General features: G+C 38.5%; 1 protein-coding gene across 4 annotated transcripts in view; it reads left to right on the top strand.

Moving 5' to 3' along the window:
* The first annotated feature begins 662 nt into the window (after nucleotides 1–662).
* The window catches only part of LOC139730650 (synaptosomal-associated protein 25-like), an 82,230-nt gene continuing 57,754 nt past the window's right edge, over nucleotides 663–25,138 (top strand). For all 4 annotated transcript variants that reach the window (XM_071641510.1, XM_071641509.1, XM_071641512.1 and 1 more), the window contains exon 1: nucleotides 663–872. In XM_071641510.1, coding sequence (XP_071497611.1) covers nucleotides 795–872 — 78 coding nt within the window. In that variant the 5' untranslated portion in view covers nucleotides 663–794. The remainder of the gene's footprint in view (nucleotides 873–25,138) is intronic.

Genomic DNA, 25,138 nt, shown 5'->3' with positions numbered 1-25,138 from the left:
CAAATACATGATACTGCACAACTTTCCAACTTCCCCAAGCCTTGATGTTCTGTGAACACATGTGCAGAGTATACACAGTTGAAAGGGGGAAATTTTGTATTTATGAATATGTGTAAGGCTTTGAAGCATAGCGGGAACTAGCTTAAATGGTCTGTACAAAATGCTCATTAAGGATCAGGATCTGTCATTTATTATGGTGACTTATTTTGGAATATCTCAGCCATTTCAAAACCTATTTTAATCATGTAAACTTTGTTCTCCTTGTAGAATTACAAGCTTTTTCATATGTCATATTTTACCTTTTTACATTACCTACTGTACTAAAATATATGATGTGAAATACCCTCTCAACTGAGAAAGTGTCCCATTTAAATGTACAGTCACTTAGTTGTTGCTTAACCACTGCTTTAGTGATTTCAATCAATGCATGTTGCAATTGTCGTACAGTGCTTGATGTAATGGTGCTCAGGAGTCCCACTGGACATATTTAAATTTCATGAGATGAGTTGATCATGTACTTTTTCCTTTTCAGCAAAGGTCAGCTGATCAGCAGAGGCAAGCTGTCATCACGTGGAGCTAAGCTGGACATCATCACATCTCCACCTCGTATCGCAGGGCAGAGTAAGCTCCAGGCACACATGCGGTAAAAGTAGCATCAGACTGGACAGTTACTACCACGCAGCTAGCTATCAGGACAGACATACGAGAGCATAAATTTTCCCGACAAGCGAAATTGAACTTTTGCAAATCGGTTTGCACTGAGAGACGGGCAGACAGACACACACACAAGCAAAATGGAGGACGCCAATGATATGAACATGCGGTCGGAGCTGGAAGAGATCCAGATGAAGTCTAACATGATGACTGATGAGGTATGTTTTCAAAAATCACTCTGAAGGTACTGTAGTATTTGTGGGGATTGTGAACAGCCATGAGATAAGTTGATATGACTCATCAAGTCAACATGCCAGTATATAAGCATATGAAAATATTCCATTCAAGCTCCTTTTAGAAATGATATTTTAATGAGAAACCCAACAATCTAATCAAAAGATAGAAGCCCTCAAATCCAAATGGGAGAGGGGAGGGTGTGGAAGTAATTAATGACTGCCTGTAGTGGTAGATTGCTCACGTCAGTAAATATTTGTGTGAAAGATGCTTTTGCCATGCAGAGTAGAAGCAAATGATATTACAGAAGAAACCGTGGGGGAATTAGAAGGCTTGCTATAGAGGGCTACCACCTTTTATTAGAGGATGCTCTTTTGTGCAGATGGTGTGAAGTCTGTAAATTGAACCAGAGGCTTACCTTAATGATGTTAGTGTCATCATAGTAATACATTTCATATCCATAATGCTACAATGGCATCTTCACTTTGCTGGTTCAGCTTAGTTTACAATAGGTAGCTGATGTAGGCAGGCTGGTTGGCCATGGATCCTGTGAATAATATAGGTTTTCCCATTCATTTTCAAACTTTTTTCATTCAATTTCACAAATTTTTACTTCAATATCATTGCAGGATGTTGGGAATAGGCCAATCTTACTTTCAAATTTGTCTTTCGTCATTCATTTTCAAATAAAGTCCATTCAATTTAGTCATTTGGCATACATTTTCATCATATACAGTTCAAATTCTTCAGTCTCACTCGCAGCACTCAAAACAGCAGGATCAATTTCGTCGTTTGTCAATCATTTTCGTTAAATTTTCATTCATATTCGTCTCATATCTCTGTCCGGTGTGATTTTCCAGCCATTCATGTATTTTTTTCTGTAACCGTTCACATTTTACATTCAGGAGTTAACATGCACACAAGTGCCCACCTCCCCCCCCCCCCACACACACACGTAAAACCACAGATACAGACACACACACAAGCAATCCGAGTACACACTGAAACAAACAGACGTACCGTCTCGCAAACGAAAACACTGACAAACTATATATTTCTAGGCTAGCATGAGTAAAGACAAAATTTAAGTGTAGAATTGTATCCTGTTTAATGTCAAAGAATGGATAGCATAACTACTTTCCAGGGTGCAAAATTTAAAGTTTGCTTCATGCATTATGATGCGAAAACCTGAACATTACGAATTAAAGTTCAAAAGGTGACACCGACGTACTGTACTGGGTTATGACTTTCGACTGTCGTTTATCCTTCAATCAATTTTGGTCGGCAGTCATGTTTTACTGTGTATTGTCTAAGCAAATGGTTAGGGAATAATGTGTAACGATACTAGAGAAAGTAAAAATATGTCAGCTTAAAGTTGGTTCACCATCAAAAGAAAGAATCAACGACATCTGACTAATTTGAATGAAAAATTCATGGAATTGTGTGAACAAAAACGAATTTGATCTTCACATTCTGCGATCCGTCAGCGGGAGGGATGAATTTGAATGATGATTGACGATTCTGAATGCTATGTCTTCGAAAATGTTTGACGAAAAACAAATTACAATCACAATTGACAAAATTGAAGTTAGGATTTGCGTTCCACGTGCTTCCTGGGACGAAATTGATTAATAAATCTTTGAAATTGAATGACAAAAGCGCGAAAATGGATTGGAAAACCTATTCATGAAATCAGTGACAGTCCTACACAGCCATACACATTTTTTTTTTTCTGGACAAGGGCAAGATTATGTGCTATTTTGTTATTTGTTTGTTTGTTTGGTGGGGGGGGGGGGCATGCAAGTGCCAGAGCGCAGCAACCGAATTGGGGGGGGGGGGGGAAGATGTACTCCCGCCCGCATGTGGAAGCTTTTGCATTGATATCGTGCACACTCTTGATAGCATATTTGAGAAAATTTTCAATCAAATATGTAAGAAAGATAGATATTCAAGGAATATGTAAATGGCTAAATCGTATATGTCACTTCTTGTTCTGCATGTGTGTCTTCATTGTGTACTAAGTCTATTTAGGTGGACCAAGCAGGGGGTCGGTATGGGAGAGGGGTATCTCCACTCCCACACAAGGGAGCTTCTGTACTTTTTAAGATTTTTTTAGATCAACAGTCTTGTGACAATGAAAACAGCTCTGAAGCAAATGGGAGCAAATAGTGAGTAAGACCATTTGGACCAGCCCACAGCACTGTGCTCATGATCATACAAAAATTATTTTTCAACCATTTTCTTAGCTCTTCATGGCCTTCTGAGCAAAAATTTAAGCAGACACTCCTCTCCCAACCTTCGCAATAGAACATAAATAAGTTTATTGCAACTGATTTACAAATTGCCCTTCATCAATGTAAATAAGCACAAGTTATTCAGTATTTTGGCAGTTGCCGTGATAAAGAATAATGGGCATGCATACTTAGGTTGGACTCCAACCGATGATCTCCCGATTACTGGACAGGCGTTTTATCCACTAGACTACCGAGCTTCCACCCAACGGCCAGAGGTGGTTCTTATCCCTTATAGCAGTGGATACCACATATCTTTTTGAATTACTGTACAACCACTTTCACACATTGGAGCTGACGGCTTTCTTTGTGGCACAAAACTTTCGCGAATTGCCACTGGCATTCAGTGCCTTGTGTAGACAAAACCTTTAGTTTTAGTTATTTTCATTGCGACTCATTGACTAATTGCCCTTTATCAATTTAATGAGTACACTGTATAACAAGTTTGTTTGCCGGCATGTATCAAACTTGGAATGCATCAAAGCTGTCACGTTATTTATAAGCAACTTAGTTCCATTTTATTTTCAATTATACATACAGTATATCTCTATGGGGAATAATTTACAGGTGTGAGACTGAAAACTCAATGAAGAAACGTGATATTTGTGATAGTGAGCCCTCTTTTGCTGGTTTGACACCAGCCAGGACACCTTGAGGTTGAGAAGACATGCAGAAATCAGTGAAGTGCACAGATATGTGTGCAAACTGATGTTGGTTCAAATAGATATGCTAGATCCAGTAATGAATTTTTCACTCTGTGCCCAATCTAAGCACCACGCAGTAGACCTTGTCACCAACAGATGTCGCATAGTAGCAGTACCATAATGCAAATCAAATTAGGTGATGCTGTCATTGGTTCACAACTCTCACATGGTCATGCACATGAATCTTTTCGCTAGATTTCCCTCTGTCAAATTCATAAAATCAAGTGTGTCCTCAGCACTAGATAATTTCTTAAGTTGAAATGATTTAACAAAGATGATTGCTTTAAAAAATGGGGGGGGGGGGGAGGGGTGATAACCAAATTATTGATTAAGAAATCACAGTTTTAGTACATGTAATAATGTATGAGAGATTTGAAATATCTTCATCCCCTCACCCTACATTAATGTATGTACATGTGCATGTTTGTGTAAATGCTACTGAAAATATGTTTTTATGAAATATCAAAACTCCATTGGTGCAGAAATTACTGCACATATCATGCATATAAATTTTGGTGGACTACGCGTGGTGTCATTGTTGAAAATCAAGTGCCCAAAATGACCTAATGAGGAAACCAGAAGCAAGACACGCTACTAAAATCCAGCTCATGCTTTTGTTTCAGAATGTGTAAATATATTATGTCATTTTCAGATATTTTAAGTAAAGCCAGTAGTCCGTTCAGGGAATCCGTCTTTTTGTGGGGGAGCAAGTAGAAATAGATCATTATCATAATCATCATCATCAGTCATTGAGTTAGTGAATGGGTGGAAAAAAATAAAGTAACAAAACACAACATTTATACATAGTGTACATTTGGCAAACTTGTGGTAATCACAAAAGTTAAGATCTGCAATACATTAGTATCAAACTATGGCATGAATTATGACTTAAAATTGTCTACTTAATATTGTAAAAAAAAAGATTCTTTAATTATCAAGAACCTTATATTGAAATAATAATGCAAACTTAACATCGTATCTACAAAGTGTAAAACAAAATAAAACTACATGTATGTAGTAATTATTGTCTCAAAATTTTAGGCTTGTATCAGGGCTGCCAACACTGGAAACTAGTTGAGAGTGAGACTCCCATAGGCCAATGCTATAATTTAGGAGTCAAAATGAGTGAGATCAATAGAAATGCATGCAAATGAAATAAAGTTTTAGAGTGAGAAAGGACCAAAATGAGTGAGTCTCACGCTCAATGTGTGAGAGTTGGCAGCCCTGTTGTATATGGCATGTATTGCAGATTGAAATTGTTTATTCATCACTTGGTAAATTATTTCATTATTTTGAACCATGAAATGATAGACCAAGGTTGTTGACACACACATACACACACACACACACACACACACACACACACACACACACACACACACATACACACACACAAAGTCATCAAACTGAGTGAGGGACATCAAACTGCACTTATGATGTCTGTAAGTGAATAAGCTGGTCATGTGTGTTTGATATGTTTTCATTCAAAACTTTAAACAGCATGCATTTAGAAACAATTCTGTAGTGCATCTTTCAGAAAGATAGTCAATACTCTAGAATTTGTTTGTGTCATTTGAAATCAGGCTTCACTTGGGAATTTTCAGTCAACATGCATAACCACTCTAAGAGCTCTATAATTCTTGGTTTTTTTTTTTCAATTTGTAACTGTGTGTCTTTTCCATAATATGTTCTCCATCAGCACTCCAATGGCCCAGCTTACTCTAAAAAGAAAAAGAAAAGAAACAAAAATTATGGACTATTGCTCCCATTTACTCCATGCAAAGGATCTTTTTTTTTTTCAAAGTTCTGAAATAACTCTCAACTTAGTGTAGTTTTCTCTGCAAACTTTCAACATGTTTTACCCGATCCAAGTACTGATCAGTAATGTAATTTAACTGCGTTTCAGAATGTCATACTTTCACACACCTGAATTGCAAGATGAATCATGTATACATGGTTTTGATTAATCTTGTCATAGAGTTCCACAGTATTTATGATCAAATTCTATGAAGACTTGATAAAAGTCACTTTAGTTAGGAGTAATAAGCTAATGCAGGATTATTTAAAAGATACCTGTAGCCCCCATGTACATGTAGGTCTTGGGAAAAAGCTCCCGAGGGGCAAATGGTTGACAGTTTTATTTTCATTTTTCATCTCATTTTTATTTCATTTCCGGCTAAAACATATAATATGACAATTTCATAAGAAAACATAAACAAATTAAGTACAATGTAGCTGTTACATTTCCAAATGAAATTTAGATACACGTCATTTGTTTACATGACTCAATAAACATACTAGTTGAAAAAATACATGGGCAAAATGTGACTGAATCATAAGAAAGAAAAGGTCGGAAATGGAGGGGACTGCTAAAAAGCCAAGCTTGTAGAATGCAGTCCCCTCGTGAGTCGTGAAAATTATAGTAATAATGCAACAAGACAATTTGACATAGTCCTCGGGAAACAGAAAATAAAACAAGTACGCACACAAAACGCACACACAGACAAAAACAAAGCTGCTCTCTTACATACGCGTGGAAAGAATGAATAGGAGGTCAAAGGCCAGAGGGGGACAGGAAGACAGAGGAAGAGAGAGAAAAGGGCAAAGGAGGAAGAGTTCAAGGGTCAATGCCAGGGCACATGAGACTTTGGTCTTACCAAAAAGTGGACTATCTATAAGTAATATATATAACACTTATGAAATAGATTAAACAAAGTAAAGACATTAACAGCAAAGAAATCAGTGAGCAACTTTCGAAATGCAAATCCCCAGTGATATAAGAATTGATAAACATTTTCTTTAATTTCAAAGTAAAAGTGTTAAAACTTAGAGATTCTTTTATGCTGCTGTCAAGGGAGTTACAAAATTTAGGTCCAGCGAAGGAGAATATAGACTTTGCAAAAATCGTCCTAGAGAGTGGTAAATGGAATTCATTGATTTGTCTCGTGGGGTATGAATGTACAGTTTTATTTTGCATAAACATGGAATCAAATGCAAAAGGAAGGGAATTATTTATCAATTTGTACATAAACTGACCTAAATTCAAACAATACAAATCCTTAATTTTTAAAATATTATTTTGATAAAACAAATCGGTTGTATGACATCTCCACGACTCTCTACAAATAATACGAAGAGCTTTTTTCTGCAATAATAATATTCTTTCTAGATATGAGGAGTAAGTGTTGCCCCAGGTGAGAATGCCATAGTTCAGATAGGGTAAAATTAAAGATGAATATAACATTAATAAAACATTTTTGGGGAAATAAAATTTAACTTTATTGATTACGCCGACATTTCTAGAAATTGTACGGCAAATTGAATCAATATGCAAATTCCAGGTGAGCTTATTATCAAGGATCAAACCTGATGTTATCTCCATACAAATAGATGCTACAAACAAAAGTTTTACTGCGTTCAGGTAATTTCACTATTTTTTTTTTCTTTAATTTCATTCTCAAGTGGTAACATCACTCTACCAAACTTGGGAAGTCACTGTTTTCAGTTTACATTGATTAATTACAATTGACAGTCTGACTTTATAATTACAATTAAGATTAATTGCAATTTTGTAATAACCAAATCTCAGCCATTCATGTGTGTGTGTGTGTGTGTGTGTGTGTGTGTCTGTAGACTTGTGACTTTCATGGGGTTTTTTTATCAAACTTTGCATAAAATTTACAATTTTGAAAGGGGTGTGATTTTTTTTCTTATACTTTGTTTAAATGTTTGTATACTTACATGTATATGTTGTATTTTGAATAGTGAGGATGATATTTCCATGGCAGTGGTGGCACTTTTCCATTCCAAGGAATTATTCAAAAAGTATCAACAGATGGCATCATAATACAATACTGCATCCATGTGAGACTGGCTAATGTTGTCATATTGACTTCTTTATATCGAAGCAGCCAGACTGCATAATCAAATCAAATGAAGTACAAAATACAAAATATGTATAGGTACTGAAAAACAACAAATACCCCAACACAAATTTAACAAGATGGCAAGGTGTCTCTTGAGGCAGATAAAGATTAAACTTTGCTGAAGATTGAATCTTCAGTTGTTGCTTGAGCACCATGAACGATCAGAAAATGAAAGCAGAATGATTTTTGTTTTGCTTTTTTTTTTTTTTGGAGAGGCTTGGGAGAGCGATGTGAAATATTCAGCACTCAAGAGCTGGAATTTCTATGACGTCATGTCTCAATTGATGTTTTTGAAGATATGCTTTTAGCCTGATCGAGTGGCTTAGGCCAAGGGGGTGTTCTTTGATGAAGTCTAATGGTGCAATCATAAATACTGCATGGTTAAAGTTGTGGTCAGAAACCAAAAATTACATTATAACTTTAATACCATTATTCCTATAATGCATATATATCTGTGTCAGGATTTAATGGCACTGTGGGTTTTATGGCTGGGATTTACCTGTTTTGCAGTGGGAAGTGTGCATTGAAGAATACAGTATTTGTGGACATCAAGGCTGCCTTTAAAGTAGGCACGCATAGAAATCTAAATTATGCATAAACCAGGGTCATATATACCTCATTATAACGAGAAAGTACCATAGATTCCACCTAACCATGTTTCGAATTCACCTAGAAACGCTTACCAATGATAGGCCCTTCTTAATAAAACGAATAACTAGTTTTAATAAAGCCAGAGAACAGCTCGTTTGTACTCTCAGCGGGGAGATGACGTCACCGTGATGAGGCCTCGATCTTATGCGAGAGAGCGAGCGCAAGCTAGCGCTAGCTAGCGTATAGCTAGCTGTATACAAAGCCAAGCTAATACGTGTAGGATGCGAAGCCGACTAGACTTTCTTGTTGAAAATGGCAGAAGGTACCTCTGACTTGGATATCGAGGACCTCATTTTGGAATGTGATCCAGATTCGGAGGATTCGTTTGATGATTCGGACTCTTACGATAACGACCATGGGGAGATAGGCGAGTACGACGAAGATGAAAGTGACGTCGAATGATCATCAGGCAGTGCAGGTGCAGTTGAACGCCAGCCTGTACCGTATCAAAACGAGCCTCTTCCTCGCAATCCCGCCGTGGCTGGCCGGGTAGTGGAGCGGGAGAGAGATGGCGACGAAGGCGCGGGTGAAATCGATCTCCGCAGTAGACTTGACCCAGCTAATGTTCAAAATTGGCAAGTTTTAGCACCATTTGTAGCAGATTTCATATCAAATTGAATAATGTGAAATGTGAGTATGTATTAGCCCAGCCACAGGCCATCAACATGAATTTGGGAAAGTATCAGAGTATAGAGACCTTTCAGTTTCAGTTCAATAGAACTAGAACAAGATTCAAGAAGTTCGATTGTGAGATTTTGAGTTTGGAATGAGAGCAAGGGCCTAGCTGTTAGCAATTCAATTAGCATGACTTTGTCTGAGCTAGGGCCTAACTTTTTAGACTATGCCAAAATGGGGAAATTAGCAAAGGTAGTTTTGTTGTTGAATCAAGATATCTGGCCTCAAAATGCATTTTTGATTTGGATTTACCAATACCCCTTGATTTTTAACGTACGCATACAGGCCTTAATTGCATAGCCAAAAGAAATAGTACAGTATTGTAAGAAATTTAAACCATAATACCCCACCCCCCCAAAAAAATAATATAGTAAACAAAAGGTCAAAATGTACAAGGAAATAAATGTAAGAAATTCACACAAAAATGCATGAGACATATTAATGATACTGATTTTTTCCCTGTAACTATTTGTTTGAATGTTAAAACGACCTTGGTGTTAATGCGACCACCATGAGATTTATCTCGACCACAAAAACATTGAAAATCCATAAAGCAGATACCTTACCTGCAAAATTCAGCACAGAAACAACAGGGCCTGCAGCACAAGGGCCTCTAGCGGCAACGCTAGACCTTGGAGTCTGGATTTTCGTCTGGACTTTCTTCAAGTTCTGGCAGCAGGGCTAGGACCATTCGGGGTATGTATTGCATACGAAACGTTTACGCTGTGCCTATTATTAGCGCTGTGCACGTACAGCTGTCGACGGAGCGGCGAGTAGAATCTTCTCGGTCCTTGACTGCTCACTAGTCCTAGTCCTAGTTCTAGTCTAGAGTCTATATGTACTGAGTGCCGTTTTCTTCTAACTAGGCGTAAACCGTGATTGCCGTTGACTATTTTTCGGATTTAGATTTTAAAAATCACTCAGTCCTCATCTTCGTTAGATAGTTGGAACTGTGATGTCGAACCATTAACTATCGCTCATCATCAATGCATAGTTAGTGCAACATTACTTTTTTTACACACAGTTTTCTATGGGCAGCACATTCGGACAATGATGCCAATTTCATTTTGCATATCTGGGATATTCCCCACAAATATTTGATCTAAATAAAAAGCTTTTGAAGAGATTCCTTTTAAAAATTAATAAATATTGTTTAACATGTTTATTTCAGCTCCATATTGCAATTTTACTAAATAACAGTTTTTGCAGTACTTCGTGTGAGATTTCATCAGTAAATTGACATGTGTAACGTTAGAACCTTTCTAGTTCGTTTTGCTACAGTCAGTACATATTTTCTGTTGGCGCAAAAGGGCCGATAACAATATTTGAATAGCGGAATAGAGATGGCCGTGTGTAAGCAAAGGCTTACACAGAAATGAAATAAAATCACACAAAAGAAATATCAAAGATTAATTTTCTTGTGATCTTTATTGATTGCATTTCATATAAACAGAAAACATCATCCAGGTGAATAGGTACAATGTTCCCACAAACGAAATATCGCAGACGATTGTACACAGGTAAAATAATGACTTACTGATATCAAAAAGCTTCAATTTCTACGGAAATGTTATATTACTTTGATAATCCCGTAGTTTTAAATCAGAACTTTACAGTGACAGATTTGATTTTACTAAACTTCCGAGTTTCCTGACGATGAGGCGATCGCGAGCAGAAAAACATAGATCTACAGTCTAGCAATGCATATCACATGCATGCAGCTAGCTAGCTGCAGCGTGCGCGTGCAGGCTCGATACGGTGACGTCACATTCACAGCCGTTTCCAGATCGACTCGCTCCGTGTCTGGTGCCTGCCCCGAGTTGTCCGAGAGAGGGCGATTCTTTATGCGGGCCTACTTTAACATTTTGGCAGTAGTCTATATTGGTTCAGTTATTCTACTTCTCTTCCAAATTGAGAAGAAGCACTACCATGTAATTACAGACACTCTCAGAGATAGAGACTACGACCCCGTTTACAGTGCGGGGCTGGGCCGAGCCGCGGCCGAGCCCAGCCTCTTGCGGGGCCGAGCCCCGCAATTTTGTCCGTTTACACTGCCAGGCTCGGCCGTGCTTTTAATTCAAACCTTTCAATATTTTGTCGTAGTGGCACTCTGCTTGTAAACAAACGCAATTTGGTATAGTCTAGTTTTCAGACCCTTTGCCAACTGGATTCCGCGTCGCCGTTCGGGCAAAGGCCTTTGCCGAAGGAAATATCCTTTGCAGGACAAAACCACCTTAAACTATACTAGTTTTTGGTTTTGGAAGCAAAACTGAAATTGGCCGCGCATTTGGCCCAGTGTGCGTTTACACTGAGAAAAGGCTTGGCTCGGCCATGGCTTGGCTGCGGCCGAGACCACCTCCAGAGTGTGGCCAAATGCGCGGCCAATTTTGGCCCCACATTTGGCCTTTTGGGCGTTTACACTGAAATGAAGGCGGGCGAGGCTTGGCCGAGCTTCGCACTGTAAACGGGGTCTACTTCACTTGTTCATGGCCCAGTTGGACACTTAATGAGGGGTAATGAATTTGGATGGGCCCTCAGGTTCAACATTGAAATTCTACATTTCTCTTCTTTCATAAGGCCACGTAAAAAATAAGGTAGTTTCTTGTCCTCGCAAGCATCCAGTTTTGGTGCCGCATTGATTTGTTTTACTTTTTACTATTTTTCTAAATAGCAGTGAAAATATAAAGACTTTGTGTTCCTTGTTAGCATCGTCAGTATGATACATACAGGTACACAAAATACAGCACTGTAAAATCATTTCAAAATGTGTAAAAGTCCCCAAATTAGCAGCAAATATTCTATTTTTGCCTGACTTTGTAGACTTAGATACATGTATGTCTTTTAGGTTGTGATGCATTCAGTTCAAGTCTTAGTGGCAGATATTCTAGGGACATGGTCGTTAGATTTATGGCAATTGACCAATCAGATTGCAGGGATTTTTCTGCCCATATTGTAAATGCATGGATATGACAGCCACTGAAGAATATTTATAATTCAAGCATTGAAAAGTGTAAACGAACATACCAAACATTTTTGTGCAGAAATTCATAGCAGATAGATCAAGGTATACCTGTTTTATTTTATTACCAGAAATGACAATTAGTAATTTCTGATAATCAGTGATATGCAGTAACTTGAGTTTGGTTGGAATGAAAATATTGTGCTACACACTGAAACCTTGGGAGTTTTGGTACTGCTAGCCATTTACACCCACAGATCTCTGAACATTTCTTGAGATTTGCTAAGATGCCTGCAATGACAAACTCCTGCCTAGGAGATTTATGTGCATAATATCAATGCCAAAATGCCTGGCAGTGGTACTGCAAAAGTGGAAACTTTAGCACAAATAGTTTTTCGTGTTCAGACAGGTAAGATGAATTTTATAATTGTGTGTGTGTTTGTTTGAGTTTTTTTAAATCTGTGGAATCAAATTTAAGATAGTGTAATATTTAACCAGGAAAAAAAAAATCACATGCTTTTATTTTCATGCTGGATTTTTGTTAAGACCAGGCGTCCACTAGGGCGCGGACAAGACGCGGACAAGCCCCGGAATGCAAATTTGGTATTCCGCACTCCTTCGGGAACCTGTCCGCACGTTCCTGAACGTGTCCGCTCACTGTCCTAAACATGTCCGGGCGTTTCCGCACCTTCGGGAGAGAGAAAAATTTCCGCGTCCAAATTTTGATCGAGACCAAAATTTGGACGCGGAAATGAACTTCCTGACACCTTCGGCGACTTGTCCTGACGATGTCCTGAGGATGTCCCGCTTGTCCGGAACCCTTCCGCTCCTTCCGCACACGCTCCGGAAAGAATCCCGCGGTGTGGGGAAGCTTCCCGAATGAAAGCGGAAGACACCAGGAATGTTTTAGGACAGCGCGGAGCCGATGCGGATCTATATATGCAAGTGTCCGGAACCTATGCGGAAATTTTGTGATCCAGACACGAAAATGTCGACACTTTCCTCGAGCGTCATGCCAATGAAACGCAAAATGAGCAAGAAGGAGGCAAGGTCCCCATGCAAATATCTCCATCACAGGCACACCTTTCGTCTAGTGATGAAGAACAGGTAAATCTAAGGAATTTCCGGTCCCAGAAGGCAAAGAAGAAGGTAGTAGAGACTGTGCCAAAAGCAACCAGAAAGAAGTGAAATCAGCCCCCTAACTTCCTAGTAAGTTTGTTTTGATTTGATCTTGTCAGAAATTATTTTCATCTGAGTGACTTTCCTTGTTCCTATTACTTACTATAGTACATTTTCCTTTATGTTGTTTTCGATTTTATTTGCAAACAAACTATGTTGTCCCATGTGACAGCCCAGCTGAAAAATCACAAAAGTAGGTGGAAGTACACTCTTAAAAAAAAGCATAGAATTTTTGGCTAAATGTTAATGTATTATATACACATGAACAAGTTGTTATTCATACGTAAATGCTTTCTAATGATACAACATATTAGAACAAAAGACAAATTCATCACACTAAAAAGCATGAATTCAATTGCAAAGATATACCTGTGGTCTCATTACAATGTAATATCTTTGAAGCCCAAAATAACAATGAAAGCTAAAGATGATGGAGGAAAATGAAGAATTTTCTGTCACTTCAAAATTCAAGTGAAATGAGAGAAAAAGCAATAAATCATGAACTCGAAAAAGTGTTAAATTTCTGTTTTTCTTTTGTTTTTTTTGTGCTGAGTGTTAAAAGTACACATTAAGCATCACAAATCATTTCAGAAATATTCTTTACTTGAATGATTTTCGTAGTTTTTTTTCTTCTCTTTTTGTTTTAGTTGCAAATAAACTCGATTGTCCAATTTGACAGCCCAGCTGAACCCCCCCCCCCAAAAAAAAAAGTAAATTAAAGTAGGTTAAAAATATTTCCCCATTTTTACACTTCATTGACAATAGGCTAGTAAGCTCTAAGCATGAAAAAAAAAAATCTCGGACTTGAAAATGTTCAAAAGTGATCAAAATAAGACAGGGTTAGAGATGCACAAGGGTAAAAACCAGAGAAAGAAAAACAAATTTAATGATTAGGATCATTTTGGCATGCTCTACAGAAGTATCAGACAAAACATGTATATACTTCACGATGGATAAAGCACAGGTCTAAAAAAAGGGAAAAAAGAATATATATATATATATATATATATATATATATATATATATATATATATATATATGTAAGTAAGTAACAAAACTGCAACAAAGTTCATGAAGTGAAGTGAAGAAATAAACCGTTGGTGAATACAGCATGAAGTTTGTTGCAGTTTTGTTACCTATCTTTTTATCTTGCCCAAACGTGGACTACCTTATCAACATGATTATAATGTATATACATATATATGTATATACATTTACATTTTTATGTATATCATATATATGTATATATATATATATATATATGGTTCAAAAAGTTTGCGAATATCATCCATGTGACTGTAGGCAGAGAAAAAATTGTTCTCCCAGATGAGACAAATCAACAACAACAAAAAATGAGTCGTCAGCCGACATGCAGACAATCCTATTCTTCGACTTTTGGTGGTCACATTCTATTATCAAATAATATTGACCAATCATATCAATATAATATCAGCCGCTACTGCGGAAGCACAACAAGGAGCATCAATGACGGCTAGCAGTCAAATGAGGAAAAGTCAAAGTCAGCGCCAAATTTATACCTTTCCATTTTCCTGGTATTGTCCGCAGTTTGTCCGCATGCCTAACTTGTGTTGTCCGGAAGGCATCCTGATTGTCCGCGTTCATTCCTGGTGTAATCCTAGATGTTTCCGCGCTGCCCGGCTACGATTAGCATATTCCGAGGTATTTCGCGCTCTTCCGGAGTGATTCCTAGGTTTGTCCGCAGTCAGTCCTAGGACAGTCCGCGGACAGTCCGCGGACAGTCCTGGGAATGTCCCAGGACAAGCCGATTCACAAAGTTATTCCGCGTCTGTCGCGGACAGGATGCCGAAATAACAAAATTTGTTTCCGCAACCCTTCCGGGGCTTGTCCGCGCCCAAGTGGACGTCTGCCCTAATGGGGAAATGCGCAAAAATGTCCACACTTTCAGAATTTTTACTTTCAGTACTATTCTTTGGCATAGTTTACATACTTCATATAGTAGACTTCCGTCCACATCTCAAGTTGCACACACAGGAAACCAGTCAAGCCAAGTTCTGCACAACTTACATTACAGTCTCACACATTGAGATCATGTTATAAAGGTTCATTTCTCTGTACGGTTGTTTAATCATGGTGGCAAAGTACATGTATGTAAAGGTGGCAAGTCACTGAGATCAACTTTGGGATGTTTAATCGTGAAGTTAAAGGATAGCGGTGATGGTGTGGCCCACATCATAAATGGCCTGTTTAAAAAGAAAAAAAAAGAAAAAACAGATGGTTTTAATTGTTATAACTTCCTTGTTATATTTTAAGTGTAGCATCTGTTTCTTAACTGCTCTGAATTCAACATTACCAGAAATTTGATGACAGAATTGATTGTCTAACCTCTTCAATACACTATACGCTGAACAGTGTTCCATGCAGCAGTCAGTATACAGTAAGTAGGCATGTTACCAGTAGTATTTATGGTGGAATGCACAGGAGAGTCAGTGCTCTCCATGGGTTTTCTCTTCATTCTGCTCTGAATTTTTATTTGCTCAGTTGCATACCTTTGCCAGAGAGCACATCTGCTGGTGGTTTCAGGGCAATCTAGTGACAGCAGTCTCTACCTTTTAAAAAACGTTACTAGTCAGCGTGAAGTCATATATTATTCATTTCTGGCGAAGCCGCGAGCTCGCAGTCAGCCAGCCAGCCAGCCAGCCATCCATCAGAGTTCTGGACTGGTTGGATGGTGTGAGGAACCATGCATTGTCAAATGGTTCATTGACTGACACGGGGAGTTTATGATAATGCATGCAAAGCCTTAAGGAACACAGAGAGCCACCAGTATCTGAGAAATCAATAGAGATGATCCGGACCTGATATGAAATGTTTCTTTTGAAGCATGCATGTGTGCTTTTGCATGCATTGTTTGCTCCAAGTCTGGCTGTTAGCACTTGTATGGGGTTCTCAGTGAATTGGAAATTAATTTCCAGTCATTTGAAGGAGATATTTGGCGAGATGAGAAATGTCAATGATGCGTTAATCAATGATGGGGGCAGCAGGTTACTGATGTGGCAGTATTGGGAGAGTGTGTGATGGGGGTAGGGGTCGGGATGGAGGGAGGGATTCGCAGTAATTGCTCCTTCTCAGCCAGCAGCTCAAGATGCCTGAGTGAGCAGGATGGTCCTGTTCATATGTTAATCACTTCATTGTTCTAAGAGTGGTATAGTGGTGTGGTTTTGGCCACTGACTATTAAAAGTGCAGTCTGAGGAGACACTCTTGTACCCTTAGAACCTGCTTTTCACAATCTTCCCTCAAGCATACAGAATAGTGCTTGCGCTATGAAGAATGGTTGATATAATGCAAAGATAATTAATCTTCTTGGCTCGTTGTTAGACACAACAGACACATAAGTGTTGTGTGCGTGTGTGTGTTTGTGTGTGTTATTTATAGGGAGGGGGAAACATACCACTCGTCTCTTCTGTGCCGTACTGCTCAGGTGGTGTTCGTCTAAATGTGGATTGTGATAATAGAGAGAGAGGGAGAGGATAAAGTGTATACCATGCGTTTGACATTCCTCCAAGTGCGCATTTGTTACATGCACACCTTGCAGCGATGATGCTTCCAGTGATGGTGCTACAACTCTCACTTGGTCAGCACGTGGTACAAAGTGACAAAGAAGTCTCGACTTGCAAAAATGTCTCGGACTAAGGGCTGGCCGTTGCCATTGGAACATTGATGTAGGAGCATGTAATGATGAACAGCTTCTAGTCTCAGGAACTGATGATGTGCCTTGCAAGCAGCTACCAAACACACACCAGTCTTAAGGGGGTGTCTTCGTTCCCAACTTTCATGCACGACTTGTGCGAAGATGCAGGCGGAAAGCAATTACAGATGATGCGCTTTTAAGAGACTCAGAAAAGTGCATGGAGACGCCATCCCAATCCCAAACAGGATGCACATGTCTTATGCCGTCATCATACCGAAAATCATATTACGAGTGCCATGGAGTGATCCGTTACACTCTTTACGTGTATGCAGTGGCAATGGAATTAGAGTGTTCGCGCGGCATATTGCACAATACTACTGAATTCATGCACATGAGTTACCCCAAAAGATCCCTCCTCAATACTGATTGCCAAAATGAAGACAGAATGAGATATTCTGCCTCAGTTTCTAGTGCAGTTATCTGCAGGGCGTGTGTCCTAAAGAGTTGATTTGATGCCTGGCTGCGGGTGTCTTTTTGAAGGGTGTTCCGCAAGACATTTGCCTGACAAATAGCTTGGCTGATATTTCATTGTCATGGAATATGGATGAGATAGTCCTGTGCGATTAGACTGCAGCTCATAACATTTAACCCTGGATGGATGGGAACTGTTTGAATTTTACTAGGACATTAGTAACATCACCTCTGTCTTTTATTGGTCTATGATCTTTATTTTGCTTTGTTTTCTCTCGCATTCATTGCGTTCCACAGTAAGATTTTCATCTGGCCGAGGGACTCTTAAAACATAATTTCTGTATACCTTGTTTGTGCATTTAGTCCCATGCCATGTATGATGCAACACTTCACACTCATCTGTACTTGTGCTTTGAAGTTGGATATATATATCTATATTTGGATTATATCTTGTGGATAACATGCACATCAGTTCTCTTTCTTCATTCATCGACTGAGACCTGCCCTCTTGAGCGGTATGTTATTTTTCTGTGCTAATGCAGCATGGAATCGGATGTTGCACATTCATTCTAGAGAGGAAATTGTTGATACATTCGCGAGCTTTTTCTCCCAGTGCCTTGGACAGTCTCACTGCCTGCTTGTGTGCTTTTGGGAGGAGTTGTGTACTTTTATATTTTGTGCCATATTGTACAAGGAGGAAGCTTCAAGACTTCAGTAGTTGAATCATGGAAGAGAACCATTGCGAAAATGGAAAAGTATCAAGAAGAGGAGCCAATAGTAGAGGAAGTGAAGGAGGAGGAGAAAATGGAGAACAGATGCAAATCCAAGCAAGTGATCCCATTGAGCAGCAGACAATTGAGGTATATTCCACATAAATATTCTCGCAAACTAAACTAAGCGGCATTCACTCTATGCACGGTATAGAAGACACATTACACAGTCTCGTCCATTGTAGGTCCTGTGTAAATATTATTCATAGAACTGAGTTTGCTATATGTATATGAAGATATATATTTTTTCTTTTAAGCCTCTATTACCTGAGCCAAAATGGAATTAAATTCAGATGTCATTAATCTATTCATTATCCACGACCTGATATCCAGTGCCTGGTTTAGATTATATGCCTGAAACTTTTTTTTTTTTGTATTTAAGTATTAAACATGTTCATATTTTCTTAGAAAAAAAAAGACTTGTATGGATGTCACCTTGAGTTTGTAGGACCAACTCTTATTCATTAAGTCCTAGGATAATTCTACTGCAGAAATTGTCATCTTGTCCTCATTAGATTGACCCTTCTGAATTACATTGCATATCCTATATTCGGTATTGCATGGGACCAGATGAATTCCCATAGTCTGCACAAAAGCAGAAATAGATTGCTAATTTGAGGCAACGACATTAACTCTATCTCTTGGAATATGTTGCCATTTTTTAGGGATTTTTTTTTCAGTTTAGTGATTTAGAGGCTTTAGATAATCCTACAACTGAAATTCAAAGGTCTTTGACTATCATAGAATTCATCTGAAAGACAGTTATTTTATACTGTAAAATTCGAGCAACAGATGATTAAAATTGTAATAAAAAGATCCAATATCAAACCCCAGAAACGAGGTTTGTGGGATTTTATGGGCTCGGGGAAGCTGTTGAGGGCCATTGCCCTCCAGGGTGACCAAGGCTAGGGCTAAAAAAGAACAAAGATAAATTTAGGTAGATAAATGAGTATATGTAATAATTAATTGAGTAAGAGATCAAATTAGATGAATGAATTACTGGCTTTCAAAATTCTTCTCTTCTAATGCTGAAATGGATAGAGTCTGGCTTGTGTGGAACACAAGTGCCTTTGTGGGTTAATGGTAACAGTTGTTCATTAAATTCATTCTAAGGGTTTAGTTCTGTCTGGGTTCCTAGCAGGGCTAAAAGTTTGCAACAATAACAAACTAGTTGACATTTTTCTCTCATACGCCGTTCACGTGATGCTCCTCCTCCCAGATTAATTACCTGAGCGGAGGCTGCTCAGCTCTTTTTTTGTGCGCGATATTTGTGCCATGTGAACACAAATCACATGTTGCAGGAGCTGAGACAGCTCAGGCTTTTTATGTGCTTCCAAATGTTGCTGTATTTGGGTTGTGGCAGCCCATGCAGTATCTTCTGCTCTGGAAATGAAAGCTTGGGCTGTGTTGCCAGTTATGCAAACTTCCAGCAAACTATGCAAATGTATTTTAGGTATTAGACAGACATTTATGCCATACTCTCCCCCATCCTGACAGTCATTATCTTGAATGGCAAATTCCATGAAACAAAAAAGTCTTAAATATTGTAAAGTGTTTTTGGGGTATCAATGATACCTAGAATCTTAATTCTTATCAAATGTTACTTGAACTAAAAAAACCTGCCTTGCAACATTTTGTTGGTTGTGTGATGCATGTATGTTACGTGTACTGATCTGTATAGAGAAATCCTGTTAGTTAATTTCCTAATCCCACCATGTACTTCCCACATGGCTGGATTTCAGGATGCTGGCTATCAATATCAGGGGTCGCACTCAACTTTTTTTTTAACTAGCCAGGCGGACTACTTAGAATCAATTTTGACACTGAAGCAATATTTTGGCTAGCCAGACGGACTAGATAGTAACTTCAGAATTTTATGATTTCTAGCTAGTCTGACGTGATTTTGGGTGGCCAATGGCCAGCGGACCATCGCCAATTTCGAACCCTGAATATTGCCCATGCTTGTATTGTTACTCATGCCAGAGCAATGTTTGTCATAGTGTGTTGATGTAATGTGTTTACAATGCTTTGAGTTACAACAAACTTTACCCCACAAAACACTGAATTTTTAAACATTCTTTACACCATGTGTAATGATACCAAAGTGCACACATGCACTTTTCAGTGTGCTGTTAATTTCTTCATCTTTCGATTCAATTTAATTCACATGCGCTGAACTTTTTGCTAATTTCAATGCCAGCGTAGCCTTATGGTCTGTTAAATTATTTTCTTCTTCTTCTTTTTTTTTTAATAAAGAGCCATATGGGAAGTTTTCCCTGAGTTTTGATGTAATGGAGATATTGGTGGTATTCAATGTTGAAGCATGTCTTGTTCTGATATGTTTCAGTGCATGTCAGAAAGATGACCGTGAGGCTGAGTGAAGACTGTTGCATTCCCTGGTACTATTGATATTTTGTAAACATTGCAGTCAAATGTTGCCTCAAAGTAGCTTTTAGTTTAAGGGTGTTGCTAATTCATAGATCTGCAGTATTTGTGTGTGTGTGTGTGTGTGTGTGTTTTTTTTTTTTGCGTGGTCCTATTGAGTGTTTAGGGCAACTTACATGACAGTTGCGATGTGGAGTATGAGGTTTTGAGGATGATTCAAAGTCAGACTTGGTTGAAGTCTTGATGTGGAGGGAAAGATGTTTTTAGCCGATGTCTGCGCACACACTTGATGACAGATTGCTTAAGGGTGCCATTAATGTGGAGACTAGAGGGGGAAAATAAGAAGAAAGTGAGGAAAAAGTCAAGGATGTGCATCACAGTGCCCATGACGACAGCTGCATAATACTCCAAACTTTGCATCGCCATAGCAACGGTGCACAGATTCCTGCTTTTGCACGTAAGTGAAAGGATCATCTCCATGGAGTTGCTATCCTCATAATTTCGGAAAATATCGGCATGCATAAATATGTACATATTTTGAGTCTATCTACTTAGTAGTAATGAATTGAATGGAGTTTGTTACCACAGGATCGGGCTGTTGAATAAGACTTTTGCCAGTGCCGATATTCCATTCACTTTCAGTTGGACCACTTAAATTAACAGAGGCATATATAGAGAAAAAAGGATACGTTGGGCTAAGGTTGGAGTGATTGTGATTCGATGTCTATGTATGTTAGCTCACATAATCTATTTTTGCTCACATTTTTGAGAGTGAGAGTTGTGTGAGAGAGGTATGTATGTTATCTGCTGACAAAAGACAATTTGCCCTTTGACAATGCACGTATGTTGTATTGCACTTTCTGAGTTGCCAATTTAGGAATGTCATAGTGCTGTTGATAGTGTTGATTACCAAGCCAGAGCAGTTGATACACTGTCATCAGTATGGATGATTATCAGCACAATCTCACACACTTTGAATGGGTGGACAGTCCTACAATAATTGAGTTGATTCATGTAACAGGAGAGAGATCATTTTCTTTCTAATTTATGCGTAAGGGAAACAGCCAGGAAATGAAAGAACAATGGAAAAAACCCAACCTTTATACTGATACAGTTGTAATTCACTTTTCAGTTGACTCATATGAACGTTGGCATTTATATTGATGTCAAATTTAATCTTCATTTTTCCTTTTCTTTGAGTTGCAGAGGACAGAACACAGGGATGTTCCATTTTGTTTTTGTTTTGTTTGGATGAATGCAGTACAATTTTCCCTGCTATGAAGGCCCATAATCAAAGTCACTTTTGCCATTGCAGATACTTTACCTCCAAGTATTTAATTTCCATGAGACTGTACTGCTACGTACAAAACAACAGCCCAGTGAAATCAGGGTGGAATCAGAGAGTAAATTGAGAAAGTTATCACAGTTTTGATTTCATTTACCAAGGAAAAAATTACCATTTGGTCAGCAGTTACGTCAGGAATATCTCAATGACAAGGGTATGCCCAGTGGAGAATTGTAACTAACTAGGTCGTGTGAACTCAGGGATCAACAAGGTTATGATTATGCTTGACCCATGAAAGCCCTTGAATTACTTCCGGTCAATGAATGCCTGATGTTGTTCCTGCACTGTTACCTGAGTAGAGTCTCACTTACAGGCATGGTTCTGCGTTCTCGGTCAGTCGGGTTGTCGTCACTGTCAGAGGCTGCACTATGTCCTGGCTCCTCACCTTTAAGTTTTGCTAGTGCGCTCAGAATCCATGAAATAGAGGTCCTTGCGTGCATTGTGCACTGTACTTTGTGATTTTATCATCGCGTGTTGCTCAATGAAAACTATGATGCGATGACAAGTACCAAATGAATGAGTATATGTAGTTCAGGAGCATATTCACCCATCTCCAGTACTAGCTATCATCACTTGTAAGACAAATGTCTGGGATATTTTGTGAAATACAGAGCAGCTGACAGTATACAAATGATGCATAGGTCTGAGTACATTGGATCAGTAAGAATTGTGTGCAGTATGGTAACTAGGGAATGCTTATTAACTCACAAGGTGAGGCCAAGTGAGTGTAGGCTAAATTCGGTAGTTACCATATGCACACTATTCCTACTGACGTACAAAAAGACATGTTTGCCATAGATCAAACTGTATAATAGTAATTTCTGATGCGTTAAAATTGTTACAGATCATGCATGGCTAGCAAGCCATCTCTTACTAAGTGCATGTATGCTTGCTTAGTGTGCAAACTCTGTTACAATTGTATAAGTATGTGTGATAATGTGTTTATTGTGTCTATCAAATGTACTGCCAGTAAAAATTAATGCATGGCTTTCGACCAATGAAATTGCAGGATTCTCTAAACCCGTTTTATAACAGGAATTAATTTGGCTGAGATTGTCAATATGGCACTAGTCCTTTGTAACTCTGAATCTTGATACCAAAAAGTATGGAATCCCTTGGAAAGTACAAGTGTATGTATTCTGTCTGTCACCAACCCCTCTTGTCAGCAAAGTTTAATGTATTGTTCTGCCTGCACGATGTTTTTTGAGTGGAACAGAGATGGGGAAGAAGACGACTAAACTGAAGAAAACAGAGTTAAAGGGTAAATCCAGTCCAAATAAAAGTTAGTCTGATAAAAAAGAGTAAAATCTTACAAATTCAGCGGTAAAAATTTGACTGAAATCGGATGAAAAATAAGGAAGTTATGACATTTTGATGTTTTGCTAATTTCTGCAAAACAGTTCTTGTACAGTGGATATTAAAGATGCAAATGAGTGAGCTAACTGTGTCACACCCTCTCAGTTTTCCATTGATCGTGTACAAAAAAAAAAATGATGAAAATTCAATGTTTCTGTCATTGAAGTCTGAGGCATGGTGTTATTCCTGGTTGAATAACTTCAGAATAGCGATCAGTTAGATATACAAGGATTTGAGCCTCAGGCATAATTGCGTTCGAATGAAAAACTGTAAATTTCAAAATTTTATGTACAAACTACACTGTATATGGTAAGTTGTGAGGGTATGACATGCTCACTTTGCCTTTTGCATATTCATATTGACCGTTCAAGAACTGTTTCCCCCCCCCAAAAAAAAAAATAGCAAAACTTCAAAATGTCATATCTTCCTTATTTTTCATCTGATTTTGATCAAAATTATACCGTTAAACTCGTAAGATTTTACTCTTTCTTATCAGACTAACTTATATTTGGACTGGATTTCCCCTTTAACAGAAAAGCCTTTTTTTTCCTCCAATTAAACTGAAGATTTAAAAAAAAATGACACTGCGTTCACACACAAGAGTTGACGGTTTTTGTGTTGCGATGTGAAAATAGATTTTATTTGCTTCTGTTCACATATAATGGCAAAAAACCCACAGAAAAAACAAAAACAAAAACAGAAATAGCATGACTGCAAAATGAAACACTTTGTAATCTCCAGACTGTGCATTACTGAACAAGACTGGAGTATGACCATAGACACTAAAGTGTGAGGGCCTAGTGTGGCAAGCTGTATTTTGGGATTAAAAGAATCAATGGTTTCTTAGCCAGCTGGTCACACATGCTGTGCACAAAACATTGGGCTGTATGCATAAAAAGTAAAGTTGCTTGTGCTAGTGTTTTGCTTGAATCTGTATGAAAAAAAAAAACAACAATACCTTATGCACTTGCTTAGGAGCAAAAGATTTTGATAGCAACCACAAGCAATTGCTTGTTGCTCATTAGCAATTGCTTGGAGATACAAGCAATTACTTGGAGATGAAGCATTTGCTTTTAATGTATGCATGAAATGGACCCTTTGCGTGTTCTTGCTAGCAATCGTTTACGTTTTTCCAAGCTTTCTAAAACTAACTTGAGCGTTCGCTTTAGTAACTGCCAGGACGTTTTCTTTTGAGCATCATGTTCAAAGTCATAAAAGAAAGGCCAAAGTTGTGCAGGAGTGGTATAAATCAACAAGAGATTTCTCCTGGGATGTAGCGGAAACTTTTTTGTTTCAACATGGGGAATGTCCAGTGGTTAGCACACAAAATGTAATGGGAAACAGGTAGGATAAAACATAAATTCTACCCACAAACTTAACCCTTATCCTTATCCTGATCCTCACATGAAACTAAACCTAAAACCCTATTACAGCTGTACAACCCTAACCCTAACCCTAAGTCCTTGGAGAAAATAAGACCGGAGCAACTGTCGCGGGAGCAAATGTCGTGTCACTATGGAGACCTCTCTCGACATGCGACCTGGTAGATCCGGGCTACTAAACATCAGCCGGGGAAGTGATAGGAATCAGCCGGTATATGTGTGTGTATATGTGTGTGTGTGTGTGTGTGTGTGTGTGTGTGTGTGTGTGTGTGTGTCTGTGTGTGTGTGTGTGTGTGCGTGCACACATGCGCATTTATAGTTCTTCTGCTATGTCAGGAAATGTTTCGGCTCCCATAGATGCCCTTTCAATTAATACATCATATCACCCCCCCCCCCCCCCCCCCCCCCTTTGGTCTTGTGTTGTGCTTAAAGATAATATAAAATTTTGGTACCTCAAAAGTTTCCCTGAGTTTCCTTGTCTTAGT

This window comes from Diadema antillarum, unplaced genomic scaffold, assembly GCF_040938485.1.
Source record: "Diadema antillarum isolate AM-2024a unplaced genomic scaffold, OU_Dant_1.0 seq00000326_RagTag, whole genome shotgun sequence".
NCBI classification, from domain to species: Eukaryota; Metazoa; Echinodermata; class Echinoidea; order Diadematoida; family Diadematidae; genus Diadema; species Diadema antillarum.
Note: the sequence above shows the minus strand (reverse complement) of the source record. Positions and strands in the feature narration are given on the sequence as shown.